Genomic DNA, 14,601 nt, shown 5'->3' with positions numbered 1-14,601 from the left:
TACACATTGTGTTTTTATATTCATATGGAATGTGTATTTGTTTATATGACAGAGTACTAGGGCCACACTGAAGAAAAAGGATAAAGTCATAAATTTATGAGGCTGGTTCTTTCTGCAGAAAAGCTACATATTGTTTTTACAGTTTTGATACTTATGACAATGTGATACTTAATATTCTGGCACATCAGCATGTCTTTGTTTATGAAACCATACTGAAGTACAATTTCACGAAATGCCCCACATCTGTCATTTTAACAACTGTCCTCCTTTAAAACAACTGGTTACAATATTATGACTTGTGTTTTTTTCCCCTCTGTGGCCCTAATATTCTAGCATTTTATATATAGCCTTATAGTCTATGGGAAACTGTAAATTATCTAATGATAGCAACATCATCTAAAAATCATTTTTTATCCAAAATCATTGAAATTAATGATCACAAACGTTTAAATAACAGTGGGTCTAGTTATATGTGATAACAATGTATAGTGAGCAGTGAAATAACTATTGGTTTCCATTTGTGGTGACTGCTGACTGACATTAGGGATGAGATTAAATAGATCCTGGAATTTAGCCTGGTCTGGAGCAGGCTAGCTCCACAGAATAAATCTCCATGGTAATTTATACCATAACATATCCTCCTGCCCCCTATCCATCTTTAGTGCAACCGGATTACGGATCAATTGAGCCAGGATCACCAAGATATCCTGGCTTAATCCCTTATCCTAGTTTTGTGCAACAGGCCCCAGGTCCCAATCGTAAGAATACAAAAACACAAGCTAGCTAAGTCAGCCATTGGCTAGCCTAAAATAAGCTACAGTGCCTTGACTTTTCCCACATTTTGTTGTGTCACAGCCTGATAATTGATTAAATTGAGTTGTTGTATCACTGGCCTACACACAATTATGCCATAATGTCAAAGTGGAAATGTATTTTTAGAAATGTTAGCAAATTAATACAAAAATGAAAATGGGGTATTGTGTGCAGATGGGTGAGAACAAAAAAAATGTATTCCATTTTTATTTCAAGCTGTAACACAAAAAAATGTGGAGTAAGTCAAGGTGTATGAATACTTTCTGAAGTCACTGTACTGTAGATAGAAGGCATCTGCCATTCAACTTTATTAGGGCAGAATTTTGGAGTGACAGTGGAATTAACCAATCACATTTGGACTTGTAATGGGTGGGACTGGACAAAAACGTATGGAATCGTCCACCTTCTCAAAGGCCGACAGGTCACTGCGCAATAGCGAGTAGTAGTTTTCCCCACAGTCTAGCTAGCTACTGGCTGCAGTATGTGTTATCCTAGCCAGGTACAGTATATCTCAACACCACAATATTACATCCGCGGAGTTTAGTGCAGACTAGAGTTTTTGGAGTGAACCTCGGACTCCTTCGAGTCACTTCTGCCCTAATACATTTGAATGGCAGACAACTTCAATCTAACTTCTGAGGGCCTAGTCAATGGCTCACTTAGCTAGCCAGATTTACCACCCCAGAGACCGCCAAAGAAAAATCCTGATTCAATCTTTTTTTTCTCTTCAACAAACTAAAGAGATTAGATCAGAATATCATTGAAAAATATAATAATATAATCTTGAATCATTGAAATATTATTGAAAAGATAACATAGAAATGAAAAGGACATTTACATTTTAAAACTACAATTATTTTATAAATCCTTAGGCCTTAGGCATAGAAGGCACTAACTGTTCCCCACTGGACTATCCCCATGGTAGAACCCCTTGAAGAACCCTTTTGGGTTCTATGTAGAACCCTTTCCACAGAAGCTTAAACTTGGAACACAAAGGGTTCTTCAAAGGGTTCTGCCACAGGGACATCTGGAGTGTAATAATATAACAATTTAATAATAATAATGTGCCACTTAGCAGACGCGGTTATCCAAAAGCGAGTTACAGGCACGCGTGCATATATTTTACATATGGGTGGTGCCGGAAATCAAAACCACTATCCTGGCGTTAGAAGTGCTGTGCTCTACCAACTGAGCTACAAAGTGTAGGCTGCACGCATCCCACTTCCTGCTGGTGTCATCGTCATGGTGATGGCTCGTGGTTCGTCACACTGTTCGGTCACCGAGGAGACAGGTATCCAGCTGGTCCCGCAGTGTTGAGTCCAGGGGGACCAGGGGAGACAGAGACAGATTCAGGATGCGGTTATGTTTCCCGCATTCCCATCCTCTCTGTAAACACACCCTCCAAGAACTCCGTGTTCTGCACCAGTGGGGAGCCTGAGAGACAGACAGAGGGGGAGAGAGCAAGAGAGAGAGAGAGAGAGAGAGAGGGTGAATGGTGGATGATGGCGAAGCGTACAAGCGACAGGCCTAAATCCCTAAACAAAGAAATGGTCAGACTGTTTTACTGTTGTGACATAAGGTACTTTCATCAACAGGTTTGCTTTGGAAGTTGGCTCGTATGGCTAATTGTATGTCAAAAGTGAATTTCAAAATGTAAGCCCCTGTAAGTCCTCTTGACAATCTCTTCAGCGCACAGTACATGGGAATGTGAATGACCTCTTAGCGTTGCTGTAATTATTTCCTGCCAAGCATCATGCCCTGCACGGCCTTAATAAAGAGCAACTGCCTTTAAAAACAACAAATCTCTTTGAAAAGCTGGTCTAAAACAGAGTTTGGAACATATGTGCGTCACAATGGGTAAATGAAGGCTGGGATGATGTCCATGATGTCCATTTGCCCACAAATATGGGGTGAATAGCTGCAGTGATTGCACTCTATCCAATAGCATAGACCATGAGACAGACCTGCCCAGCAACTACGACTTTGTTAACAGACATGTTGCAAAAAAATTCTACTTGAGAAATACTGCACCAAATTGCGACACTAAAACATGTGGCACATTTTTTTACTTGAGAAATACTGCACCAAATTGCTCAACTACAAAATGTAGTACAGATTTCTTGAGTTATCTTCATTCTGGGGATTTTGAGGAAGTGGAATAGGCTTCAGTGTCTCGTGGGGAACAAACATCATTGATTGTCTAGTACAGGTTTTCGTAGGCTATGGGTAGGGAACCAAAGTGGGCCCTGGGCATGTGAGTGGTGGGCGGTGAGCTATAAGAATCCATCTATTAATCACAATGATTTATTCTTAATTTGGGTAGTTGGAGGACGATTTGTGTCCCAGAAGGATGGTCCATTTCTGATTTGGGTCTCGAGCTGAATTTCTTTTAGAAACACTGGTGTAGTGATTGGTACCCAAAGAGTGGACTAAAACAACAACAAAAACTCACCACTGTAAAATCAGCAGGACTTCTGCCCCAAAATCAACGTGTCAGAACGGGTTTCACTTGGGAGCTTCACTCCTGTTCATCCTTTATTATTGTGCGGCAAATGAAGATGAAAGCCAGTGAGGATGTGGCCCCAGTGATGGGCCTGCGAATGCAAGGCACCCAGACACCAAGACAGAGACGAGGGTTGCCTAATTCTGCATTGAACCAGGGATCATTTTCCCCACACACAATCCAAACAGAAAATAACGTTGGAAAAAATAAACACAGAGTGGTAAAAGAATATCGTGTCTATTTGTCTTCCATCAACATATCACATGTACCAACATCCACTGTGGGGGACAATGTCTCTGTGCTAGACAGGCAAGAACAGACCACACTTAAAATATACTAGTATATACAAATATATGTACAAATGTACGATAAGCATGAATCAATGCCTTTAGCGACCAATACCTCTAAAGGTGTATTAGGAACATCTAGAAATGACTTGCTTATAATGTTGTCCCTAAACTAGATGATGAAAAGAAAACAACACTTTGGTAATATACAACAAATACACAAAGTTCAGTATGTTTTATAGGTGTTGATGTACCACAATTGGCCTTGTACCACAAGTACACAGCTGTTGCTGTAGAACAATTTAAAATGGATAAAGGTAAAGACACAAGAGCGCCACCTAGTGTACAATCATGTGCACCTTTCTACATTTTCCAGCTTCTGCCTAGTCTGCATCATTATCTTTACCAGCGCAGCTACTGCCATACAATAAATCCAGGGAGAAGTCAATGATAAATATCCCTCAAATTCGTCAAAACTATTAAATTAAATCACACTAAATAGTGGTCTAGTGCTTCTGTGGTAATAAAACTGTGGCAGAACAAATGTTTTGGTCAGTGTTTCACAAGGGACCTTAATTAGTGGTGGGCACGCAGAAAGTACATGTATAAACACATGGAAAATGTCTAAATGGAATCCTTAGGATGTCTCAACTCTGACCATCAACCCACTGAAGTTGAAATGTAAATCTGTTAAAGGTCCAATGCAGCTGTTTGTGTATCAATATCAAATCCTTTCTGGGTAACAATTAAGTATATTACTGTGATTTCTTTCTATTAAAATGATCAAAACGAAACAAAAATAGCTTTTTAATAGCAAAGAGCAATTTCTCAATAAATCATTTTGCTAGGACTGGGAGTGGTCTAAGTGAGGAGGGGAAACTGAAAACTAGCTGTTATTAGCATAAAGATTTGGAACTCTCTTTATTGGTCTATTAACTAATTTACTGACGGGTGATGTCAATAGGCAGGAGGCAGGCCACAACCCCATCCCACCAAAACAGCAGAAATTGCAGGCAGTCTTTTCAAACAGCTCTTACACTATAAGGGCATTGTCATAATTTTCACAATTTTACAGTGTTATTCTAACCTCATAGTGGTTTATATTAAACACTGGAAAATTCAGTTTTTGACTGCGCTATGCCTTTACAGCTGAAATATGTCACTTTTTTTGGCAACCCGACCAAATTCACATAGAAATATAAGTTATAGATCTGCCATTCTCATAGAAAGCAAGTCTAACAAGCGGTAGATATGTTCTACTTGCGCTACTTCAATGCATCCATTTATAAGTTTAGTTTTTGGTTCTTATTACTTTAGGTTTTGTACACCAGCTTCAAACAGCTGAAAATACTATATTTAGATGGTACAATGAGTATCTACACAATTACTGCTTGCTCGGTCACGTAAACTGAAGTTAGGTGAACTATTAGACTTTTAGCAACCAAGAAATGGCGGGGCGATTTCTGTATACTGCACCTTTAAGTAACTGTATACTGCACCTTTAAGTAACGCTAATGTTATGGTTAAGGTTATGGTTAGGGTAAGGGTAGGGACGTCCCAGGATCCAGGATAGCACTAACCGTAAAAGCACCTCTTAGATCTCTTCAGGTGCAACACTCAGGTGAGCAATTGTTTGGGGTGTGGTCAAATCTGTTCAGGAGGTATGTTTGTTTCTCCATATCAGTGTTATTGACCATTTGACAAATCACAATTTTTCCTTACTGATCATTTGGACAAATAATGATTTTGCAGGCACTGGAATTTTCTGAACTTTGGCGGGAGGGGGGGGGGACTTTTCAGATACTGGCTGAGAGTTTCCGTTGAGACGGGGGAGACGTCACTATTCTTGTTTGTACATTTTCTAACATGTCTCAGAACTTAATCAAGCATCTTAATCAAGTGTCCAAGATTAGTAGTCTGTGAGCACTGCAACATTTTGAAAGTGATAGAGCCATCCAGTGAAAGGAACTGAGATATTTGCGTACTTGTGTCAATGTGTTTTACTGTAGCCTTAACCTGGTTCAAACAAGCAAACCTAAACCTTTAACCTTTAATAAACTAAGCTTGTTTTTTTTCAAACATCTGAATGTTCCCTATACATGGGCCTAGAACCTGTACTTTGAATAGATCTTACAAAAATGTAGCAGTAGTTTTAGTAGCCTAAAAGATTTAACATTAGCCAGGGGCCATGTTTGTCGGGGACTGCAACTAGATGCTGCTACATACTGTATCTAGAGTAGTTTAGCTGTAGAATAAACTGTGTCAGTTTAACCACTAGGTGGTGACATTTTATAATTATCCTAGTTCCACCTCTCTCATAGCCTACTTTTACTTTCACCAATCACAATGTGGATAGGCCTATAATGCAAAATGATGAGGGTTTGTAGATTCTAACAGTTATTTTTTGGATCAAGGATCCAGAAAAAATATGAAATATATCTACAAAACATAACAGTAAATAACAATGCGATTTAATAATAAAACTCTTGCATGCAACTTGAACCTAATTTTCATGTAGTTGAATAATACAATTATTATTAATAATAATAATTATGATAATAAATAATAAAAGTACATAATGGAGACTTGAATAACTTAAATAACATAAAGATGATCACACCAGATGTGGATATTTGACCGGCTCCTTTCATGCTGCAGGTCAGGAGGGAACAGTAGTCCCAACACCATGTAGGAGGGGGCAGATGGGGATCCCTCCAAACAATGGGATGGGGGTTATGCATGGAGAATCATCCGCTGCTGGTCTACATCAAGCTTGGCTTTAGCCTTTTACTTCTAGCACAGAAGGAGAGCCACATGGGTTTATGTGAAAGCTCATAAACCCATATTGCTGGAATGGAGGGGTTTACCCCGGGCCATCTGTCCAAAATTACCAGATGAATCCAATGCTTTGATGGGAAAATTCTGAGATTGGTGGCTTTACCTACACATAATACGTGCCAAATCACTCTGAAAAAAATAGTTATTTTAATGGTGGCATTGGATCTAGTTGCCATTGTTACATGAACGATCTCTATCAACCTCCTGATAGTTTACTATCGTTCTAATTGCCTTGTCCAATGTTTGCACTTGTTTTGGTATTTATGTTGGCCTCCTTGTACACAGCATTTTGCTTTTCCTTATTGCATATTTCTTATCTCTATTATTCTCCCCTTCTCAGAGGAGCCTTTGTACCAGACCATGCTATGTTAAAGATACTTCCAGTCTCATCTGCCCCTCTATTGGACCTGCTGTGCTCTCATGGCATTGTGGCCTGACACTTTTCTTTAGGGGGACTTCTATTGTGACCTATGACTTAAAATGTGCGGACACATATAAAACGTGATTTATTTGATTGATATTACATTATTGTTTGAAACCTGTGTGTCAAAATCAAAAGTCTACAGCATATAATTTGGATTTTCTTTGTCTAAAAAACAAAATAAAAAATCTACATGTGAAAACAATAATGAGAAAACATAACTGGTGTATATTCACAGACCAATCTTGCTTCCTCACCCTAGTTACCACATGGGGAGCCAATCGGACAGGCTCCATCTGCGATTCAGTAGGGTCAGACAGGGCCGGCCCTAGCCTTTTAGGGTCCCTGGTTGGGGGGCCTCCCAACTAGAGGCCAAAATATTTTAGTGCCCTGCCGCTTTAAAGTGGAGAGATTTAATTTTGAAAGTTGATTTCCTGCTGTTCTACACATTTTGCAATGGAGCGTAGAGAAAATGTTGCCGTTTTAAAACAAGTTTCCTGCAATTCTACACATTTTGCATGGGGAGGAGTGACATTTTTGTAATTTAGCAGCCTTAAAGTTAGTGCATTCATCTTAAAATAGCTAGTTGGGACAACAACATATCACAGGTATAGAAAGTACATTTGCAGTGGATGAGAGCTTCGACGGGGGCCCTAAGTGACCGCTTATGTCGCCTATGCCTAGGGCAGGCCCTGGGCTCAGCTATAGTCCGTCTTACTGCCTGCCTAGACAGTCCAGAGTTTTGAATAATGCCAGAGGGTCACAGTTGTAAAGAGTGCTTTTCTTTCTCCGTGGTAATCACAGAGAACTGCAGTTCCTTAGCTTGTGTGTGTGTGTATACCCCAACTCCCTCATTTTCATTGAAGCAAAATGATAATTTTCTGGCTAATAATGGGGGCCTCAAGGAGTTAAATATTCTGGTGTGGGTCCCTCAAGGGGAAGAAAATGGGCCATTGTGTGGGCCTCAAGGGGGGGAAATGGTCCAGTGTGTTAGAAATGCCAGAACCGATTTCTGGTGCCAGTCCGCCCCTGCGATGAGGAACCAATTGAAACCTTGTCATATTTCATATCATACATGCATATCATATGTTGTGCTGTGCATCGCCTGAATAATCAGCCTTTCTAGCAACAGGTACAAATAGTATCCTACACTTTTTATTAAGCAATCTAGGAAACTTTACACCCAGATAGCTTCAGAATAATCTAGGCTACAACAGCTGTTAGCTCCTATACATCCTGCCTTATAAAACCCAAATAATGTTCTTACTATGCCTCATTGTAAAAATAGTTTATGGGCTAGGCTACTTTATATTTTCGATATTACTGTAGCAGGCAACCACTAAAAAGATAGCTGAACAGTATAGGTCCACAACATGGGCTGAAAAAAGTAGGATACTGCGCAATTGTTTCTTATCCGAACTCTGGCGGTCCAATAAAGTGTTTTTATACATCTGCCTTGGATTTGCCACGTATTTCTACACATCAAGCGGCGTATTCTCGGAGAAAACCGAGATGGCTCAAGGCTGAGAATTTCACAGCAATGTGAAATCGTGTGAGATCCCTGCTTGTGTGTAGGCCACGGTCGACGTAATGTCACCTTGACGAGAATCTAGAGGAGCACGAGGGGCGCTCAGCATCTGTCTAGGACTGGACAGGGACAGGGAGAGAGGGTGTGTGCCGGCAAGTGTGTATGTGTGTGACAGAGGCAGTAAAGCCCGGCTCGGAGTGTTCGCGCGCACGGAGGATCACCTCCATTTGGTTTCTTCCACACGGAGATGGCTGGATTCCACACAGGTAGTAAGTAGCCTACTATATACTTCCAAGTTTCCTTTCCTATAGGTAGAGCAGTTTTTGAAAAAGGTTTATTTTAGAATCTGTTAAGGGGTGTAATTATGTATAAATATTTAGTCAACCCTGTTATGGCAATTATAGGCTGTAGGTCTACACTATAACATAGGCGAATAACATAATAATTATGCCTACCCTAATAGGCTAATGTATTATTAATGATAATAATAATAATAATAGTAATCTCTGACTAAGCCACTTCATCGTGGCTGTTTTTTATTTTCATAAAATGTGCACGATAAGAATTCCAGTGAATGAGGCACTGTGGAGCGCCGTTAGAAGTTACGGCTCCAAATCAGCCTAGATTTACATCTTCCTGTACATCTTCCTGTGCATCGACCCTTGGTTAGTTGTCCGATTTTCACTAGATGGGATACAGCTTTTCTCAGATTTGACATTTCATAGCAAGTTAGGAGAACTTACGCAGCAGGTTAGGATAATTAACGTAGCAGGTTAGGATAATTAGGTTAAGTTTAGGAAAAGAGTTAGGGTTAGCTAAAATGCACAAAAAAAAGAATCAACTTTTGACGTTAATTTGACAAAATCTGTATCCTTTCTAGCATTGACCTAGTTGTCCCCGACACCTCCTCTTTCTTTATCATGTGACATTTATGTTATACTCTGTTTGCCGGAGAAAATCAGTTCATCCAATCGCGTTTCGAGAGGGGCGGCTCGTTTTCTCAACATTTGACAGGGATGATTCTGATCCTCGTGACGTCACCCGATACCCTGCGCTCCTACAGTCAGTCAGCGAAGGGATGCTCTGAACGAACGATAGCAGCATCTTTCCTGAGAGACTACAAACAATTCGCATCTCCCTCTAGCTTTGTATCCATTCTCGGCATTCTCTTCCCTTTGGACCCTCCTGAAAACCCACCTCTTGCCCTCCAACATCGACTGCAGGGTGTCTTCATGCACGAAAGGACGACCGGATAGAACACCATATTTTTATTTCAGCACTTTTCCTTTCCCTTTATTTATTTAACCTCTTTTGTCGTCTGTATATTTTTGTTTTGATCTTTTATTTTGTTGACCATTGCCTAACCGCAATACAGAGAGGAGCGCCATCGTTCTCCTTTGCCTGATAGGAATATTGCAGTGGAGTGAAATAGCACATATGAAGAAATTAATGGAAGATTAAATTAGCATACTTTCTACAACACGTTTATAGTATCTGGAACGGGACATAATTTATCTGTTCATTGGATTTTTGTTGAGGTTACGTTCCATACGCAGCGCAAGCATCGTCTTCCTCCGTTAGAACAAATAACCCATACTCTGCGTAGCATCTCGGTGTTCTCTGAAAAGGCGAGAATAACGCGCAAGATATTTCATTCGCAAGAATATACGCATTTTCGATTTTCGAATCGCTTCGTCTATTTAAATACATTTTTTTCAATAGGCTACGTTGCATAAAGGGATAAACGCATTTTCACCCAACCTACTTTTAAAATGATGGCCGGCGGGGCAGTACAGCAAAACGGGATTTTCTTGAATCCTCACCATCACAATCAACAGCCGCACATGGAGTCGGATCCCCCTGATTCGCGTAAAAGGCCACTGGAGACCCCAACCGAGGCTAGCAGCACTAAACGCACAAACACGGGAGGTAAGTAAAAGATGGGGATGCGAGGGATTATCTCGAATGTGTGAATCCAGGTTATCCTTATGCGCACACTGGGGTAGCACCGAAAAAGGGAAAGGATGGCAGGTTGATTGTCTGATTATCATCTTGATGTGTAGCATGGCTCAACACAACACTAAAATTTGTGTTATTTAGTAATGTATAAAGCAACATTTGAAATATATTGCATCTTGTTGTAGTCTTTTTTTCATTGCACCTATTTACAAAATAAGGAAAATCCTTTGTGTTGATGGAATGAGTACAATGAAGGGGGTGAGTGAGAGGGTGCTGATTTGGAGGGAACCCTCAGGTCTCATGTACACTCTTAGAAAAAAAGGTGCTATCTTGAACCTAAAAGGGTTATTTCATTCATATTTTATTTCACCCATTTGGAGTTTTACGCAAAGGAAATTGTGGATGTCCAAAATAACAGAACAGTCTCGATACTACAAATAACTGAAAAACATTCCATTGTTGTCCGCGCTCACATCCCTTGCTTTGTGACGGGTAATCGTGTGATAGTCGATAATCTGTCACATAGGCTACGCTACTCTAGTCTCTTTGCGTGCAATTGCTCAAGAAGACAGTAACATTCATGCAGACACCATTATTAGTAGGCCTTAATAAAGGAGCTTACAGTATATGTCGCCATTTCAGTGCAACATTGTCATCTGCTATTATGCAGTCACTGCTTATGCATCATTGTCATTGTAGCATTAAAAATACTGCAACGCTCATTAAAAGAAAGGCTACGTTGCCATTGAATACATTCCAATCATGATTATGTTCACTGGTTGGAGCAAACAATGGATGTCACCGTAGGTAATCACCATTTGTTTTTTGTTTACATGCTATCATGCACCAAGGATTATCATCCTCTACTGGCATTATTACTATACCATTAGTATTTACTTATCCTGTCTTCGTGGACTTTTAATAGGCCTACAAAACATTTTTGAAGGTAAAAAAAAATATAGTAGTAATAGTTTTAGAATAGCTATTTTAGTGTGGCACACCTACCTACCACACACATAACAATATCATTATATTTTTTACAACCAGAAATAAGCCTATAGTGACCAAAAAAGTGATTTCCCATAACGCCTTGCGATGATTAAACACTGTCAAGGAAATTAAGTGAGACAGCTTTGTTAAAAGGAATCGATGCACAGCTGCACATATCTAAAAACCATGCAGCACTCTTGGGAGACATTACCAACACACACATCTCATCCATTTGACCAAATGAAATGTCTGTGATTATGAGAACAGCTAGAGTACAGTGGCCACACTTTCCCATGGAGTATTGTAGTCAACAGACGCCCAGTCAAAATATTTACACACACGCATCTACTCAATGAGGTTGTTTTTGTTTACACATTGGAGTTGCTTTCTCTGAAATTATATAAAGAGCAATATCCTGGAAAGATACAAGCTCGATAAGAATACATTATAAAGGCTCGTACATGCTTAAAAAGCAGTAAATCGCTATAGCAGTCGGTTATATCGAGTTCAGTGTTACCAACCACTTCAATAGCTTGATGTTTTAATATTTGCGTCACACACAAACATTTAGAAATGGTTAACTAAAAGCTTTACTGAGACCTTTCTAAACAATACTCTGGTGATCATAATACCCCAAAGTGATTGACTGTGTTCTATAGCAGAGCAACCATTGATACTATATGTAGGCTAGCTGGCGGCCTGTCCATATTGGAGCCCAATAGCTTAATCAACAGGCCTCGTGTGCAGGTTGTTTGTGGTTGAACAGAACCAGTACTTCAGGACATTGAAGCTAGTTACAGGGGGGGGGTACAGTACCTCATAATCATTTGTGATAACATTAGTTTTGCCACACACACACAATGTGCTTCCTCTTCCTGTATAGTGGCCTTCCTGCAGCCCCTTTTTGAAACTGAAGGCATTGTATTCCCTCACCAGGAATCACACTCTGAGGCACATGGTAAGAGAGACACTTTGATTTTGTTATTATTCTACTTTCTTTTGCTATTCGCTTACTAAATTACAATATTACTATAGCAGTTTGACAGTGACATGAATAGTTCCTAAAGAAAGGCAAAAAATAGTCTGCAGGCTACAATAACCCAATCTTTTCTGAAACTATTTTGGAAAACCTTTCAATCTGATTTCACATTTTCGGCCAACATCTTTTATTGAGCTAAAGATATCTCAATTCATAAGCATCTTATGTATATGGACTATCATGGAAGCTTGGATTATAAGCATATCATCTGCAAAACAAATGTAGGCATATGTTTTAAGTTTTATATAACTAAGTCCATAGCATCCATTTTCACGTTAAACTGCCATGCTTATTTTGCCATGCTATTCATATTTGTGGAATTAAACAAGTTATCATATTTATAATATTTGCATATCTATTGCATATATTGTGTATATTCAATTGGTTGTTTATAATGTCATAATTAACATGATCACCTTCATTCCTTTTGCATGACATTGTTAAAAGGGGGATTGATTGGGAATGATGATAAAGTGGATTAGACATAGTTCAACCTCAATGAATGTTGTGTTCTCTAAATATTGTCTACTTTACTGAATGTTCATCTTTGTCTGAGAGTGCTTTGTGCTGTAGCCTGTAAAGGCTGTAAATCATGATTATATGTTACATAAAGGTGACATTCTTATCAGGGGAAAAATCACTGACCTGGTTTGATTTATTTTACAATCCAGATGCTTGACTTGCTCCCACTGCATACCCATGGGACGCATATTAAGATAGGTCTTCAGCCCAACTCCCCTCTTATAAATAAATACATTATATTCCCCTCTGTCCACTATAATAAGATATGTTGAAGTCATTTTGTAAATGGATGGACTGGCACCAAAGTGTCTTTAGTGGATAGTGGTGAGGAGGCCTTCTAATGGCCTTGCCAAATGACGTGAGGAGACTGGGAATCAGAGAGGGGGTGCAAAGATGACGAGGACCCAGACGAGCTAATGATGGGGGGGGGGGGGGGGTGATGATTCCCCAACCCTCCCCCCTCTGGCAGATACCATACACAGCACTGAGCCATCGGTCTATAGGACAGGGCCTTTGATGTTATCGATCGCATCGCTAGGGTTTTGTGTTGCTTTCCCCTCCGGAGCTGAGCGCCTCTCACGCATGCTTAAGTGACTTACCTTCCTTGGATCAAACCGTTGGTGCTGAGGAGAATGCGTCACACTTTCACAGAGTGAAAAACCCCAAAAGGGAGCAGAGCTGGTTTTTATAGAGGCTTTGCATAAACATTTGCAAATTGATCTGTCAATGATGTTGAAGGAGCACCATGAACAAAGAGCAAATATAAGCTTTGCCCATCGCCTACCAATCTCGTAGCCACCCAGTGTGTGTTAGCCCGGGCTGTTGTAGCCGAAACACTTCTCTGCGGCATAGCTGTTTTTCAGCTGAGCGTTTCTAGGCAGCACGGCGCTCTCTTTCTCTCCATCCATGCTAATCATTACTCTCCTTCAGCCCATCACAACTGCTCCTTCTTCTCCACCTCCACCCACCTCCTCATCATTCGCCAGCTGCCATTGACTACCTACCCCCAGCAACCGCATGCAGCCGTGTCTGCCCATCGATTACCATGAACATGAAGGGGGAGCTGCTTCTTCTTCATCATCAGTTTTTTTTTTTAAGCACTGCGTCAAATAAAAAAAAATCCCATTGTATAGGGCGGGGTTTGGGTTGGGGCGGGTGAAATGTTGGCTTACAATTGGACGCAGGAGTCGCCTGTCTCCTCCAGCGGGTTGCTGAGTGGAGGAGAGGCTTCGCGAAGAATATGGATGAGAGTGATGAAAAGAGCGATGCAGAGGGGAAGATCTAGCCCCCTCTCGAAACAGCCGTGCTCGACGAACAATGCACAGCGCCTTTCACACACTCACGCGCTGGAGAAGGGGCGCCACTCAGTATGGGCATTAGCATAGTTCAGATAGCCGTGTCCGGAAAGGCTCAAAAGTGGACACTAGAAGGGGGGACATTTTGAAAAAGCTACACACGGGTTAGACCAAACCGAAACACATTAAGCGCCTGGCTACATAAGAAACAGAGGACAGCCACTAGGAGGTTCATACAGATTAACTGGTGACCTTGAAAACACTCCCAGACAACAGAATGGCTACAGATGTGAAATACTTTTTTATTTTGTCTTATTCATGTTCTAGGGTTGACTCAGAGTAGCTCCCATATAGAACCAAGGCAGGTGGTTGTCCACTAACTGGTTTGGAGATTTAACTTGAACAA

The 14,601-nt window shown here is 40.5% G+C and overlaps 1 protein-coding gene across 2 annotated transcripts in view; it reads left to right on the top strand.

Moving 5' to 3' along the window:
• The first annotated feature begins 9,462 nt into the window (after positions 1-9,462).
• LOC139382366 (RNA-binding protein Nova-1-like) overlaps positions 9,463-14,601 on the top strand; it is a 61,917-nt gene continuing 56,778 nt past the window's right edge. Inside the window, exons 1-2 of one of the 2 annotated variants that reach the window (XM_071126362.1) lie at positions 9,463-10,319; positions 12,223-12,297. In XM_071126362.1, coding sequence (XP_070982463.1) covers positions 10,163-10,319; positions 12,223-12,297 — 232 coding nt within the window. In that variant the 5' untranslated portion in view covers positions 9,463-10,162. The remainder of the gene's footprint in view (positions 10,320-12,222; positions 12,298-14,601) is intronic. The other variant, XM_071126363.1, reaches the window with a different exon arrangement.

This window comes from Oncorhynchus clarkii, chromosome 24 (assembly GCF_045791955.1).
Source record: "Oncorhynchus clarkii lewisi isolate Uvic-CL-2024 chromosome 24, UVic_Ocla_1.0, whole genome shotgun sequence".
Taxonomy (NCBI): Eukaryota; Metazoa; Chordata; class Actinopteri; order Salmoniformes; family Salmonidae; genus Oncorhynchus; species Oncorhynchus clarkii.
Note: the sequence above shows the minus strand (reverse complement) of the source record. Positions and strands in the feature narration are given on the sequence as shown.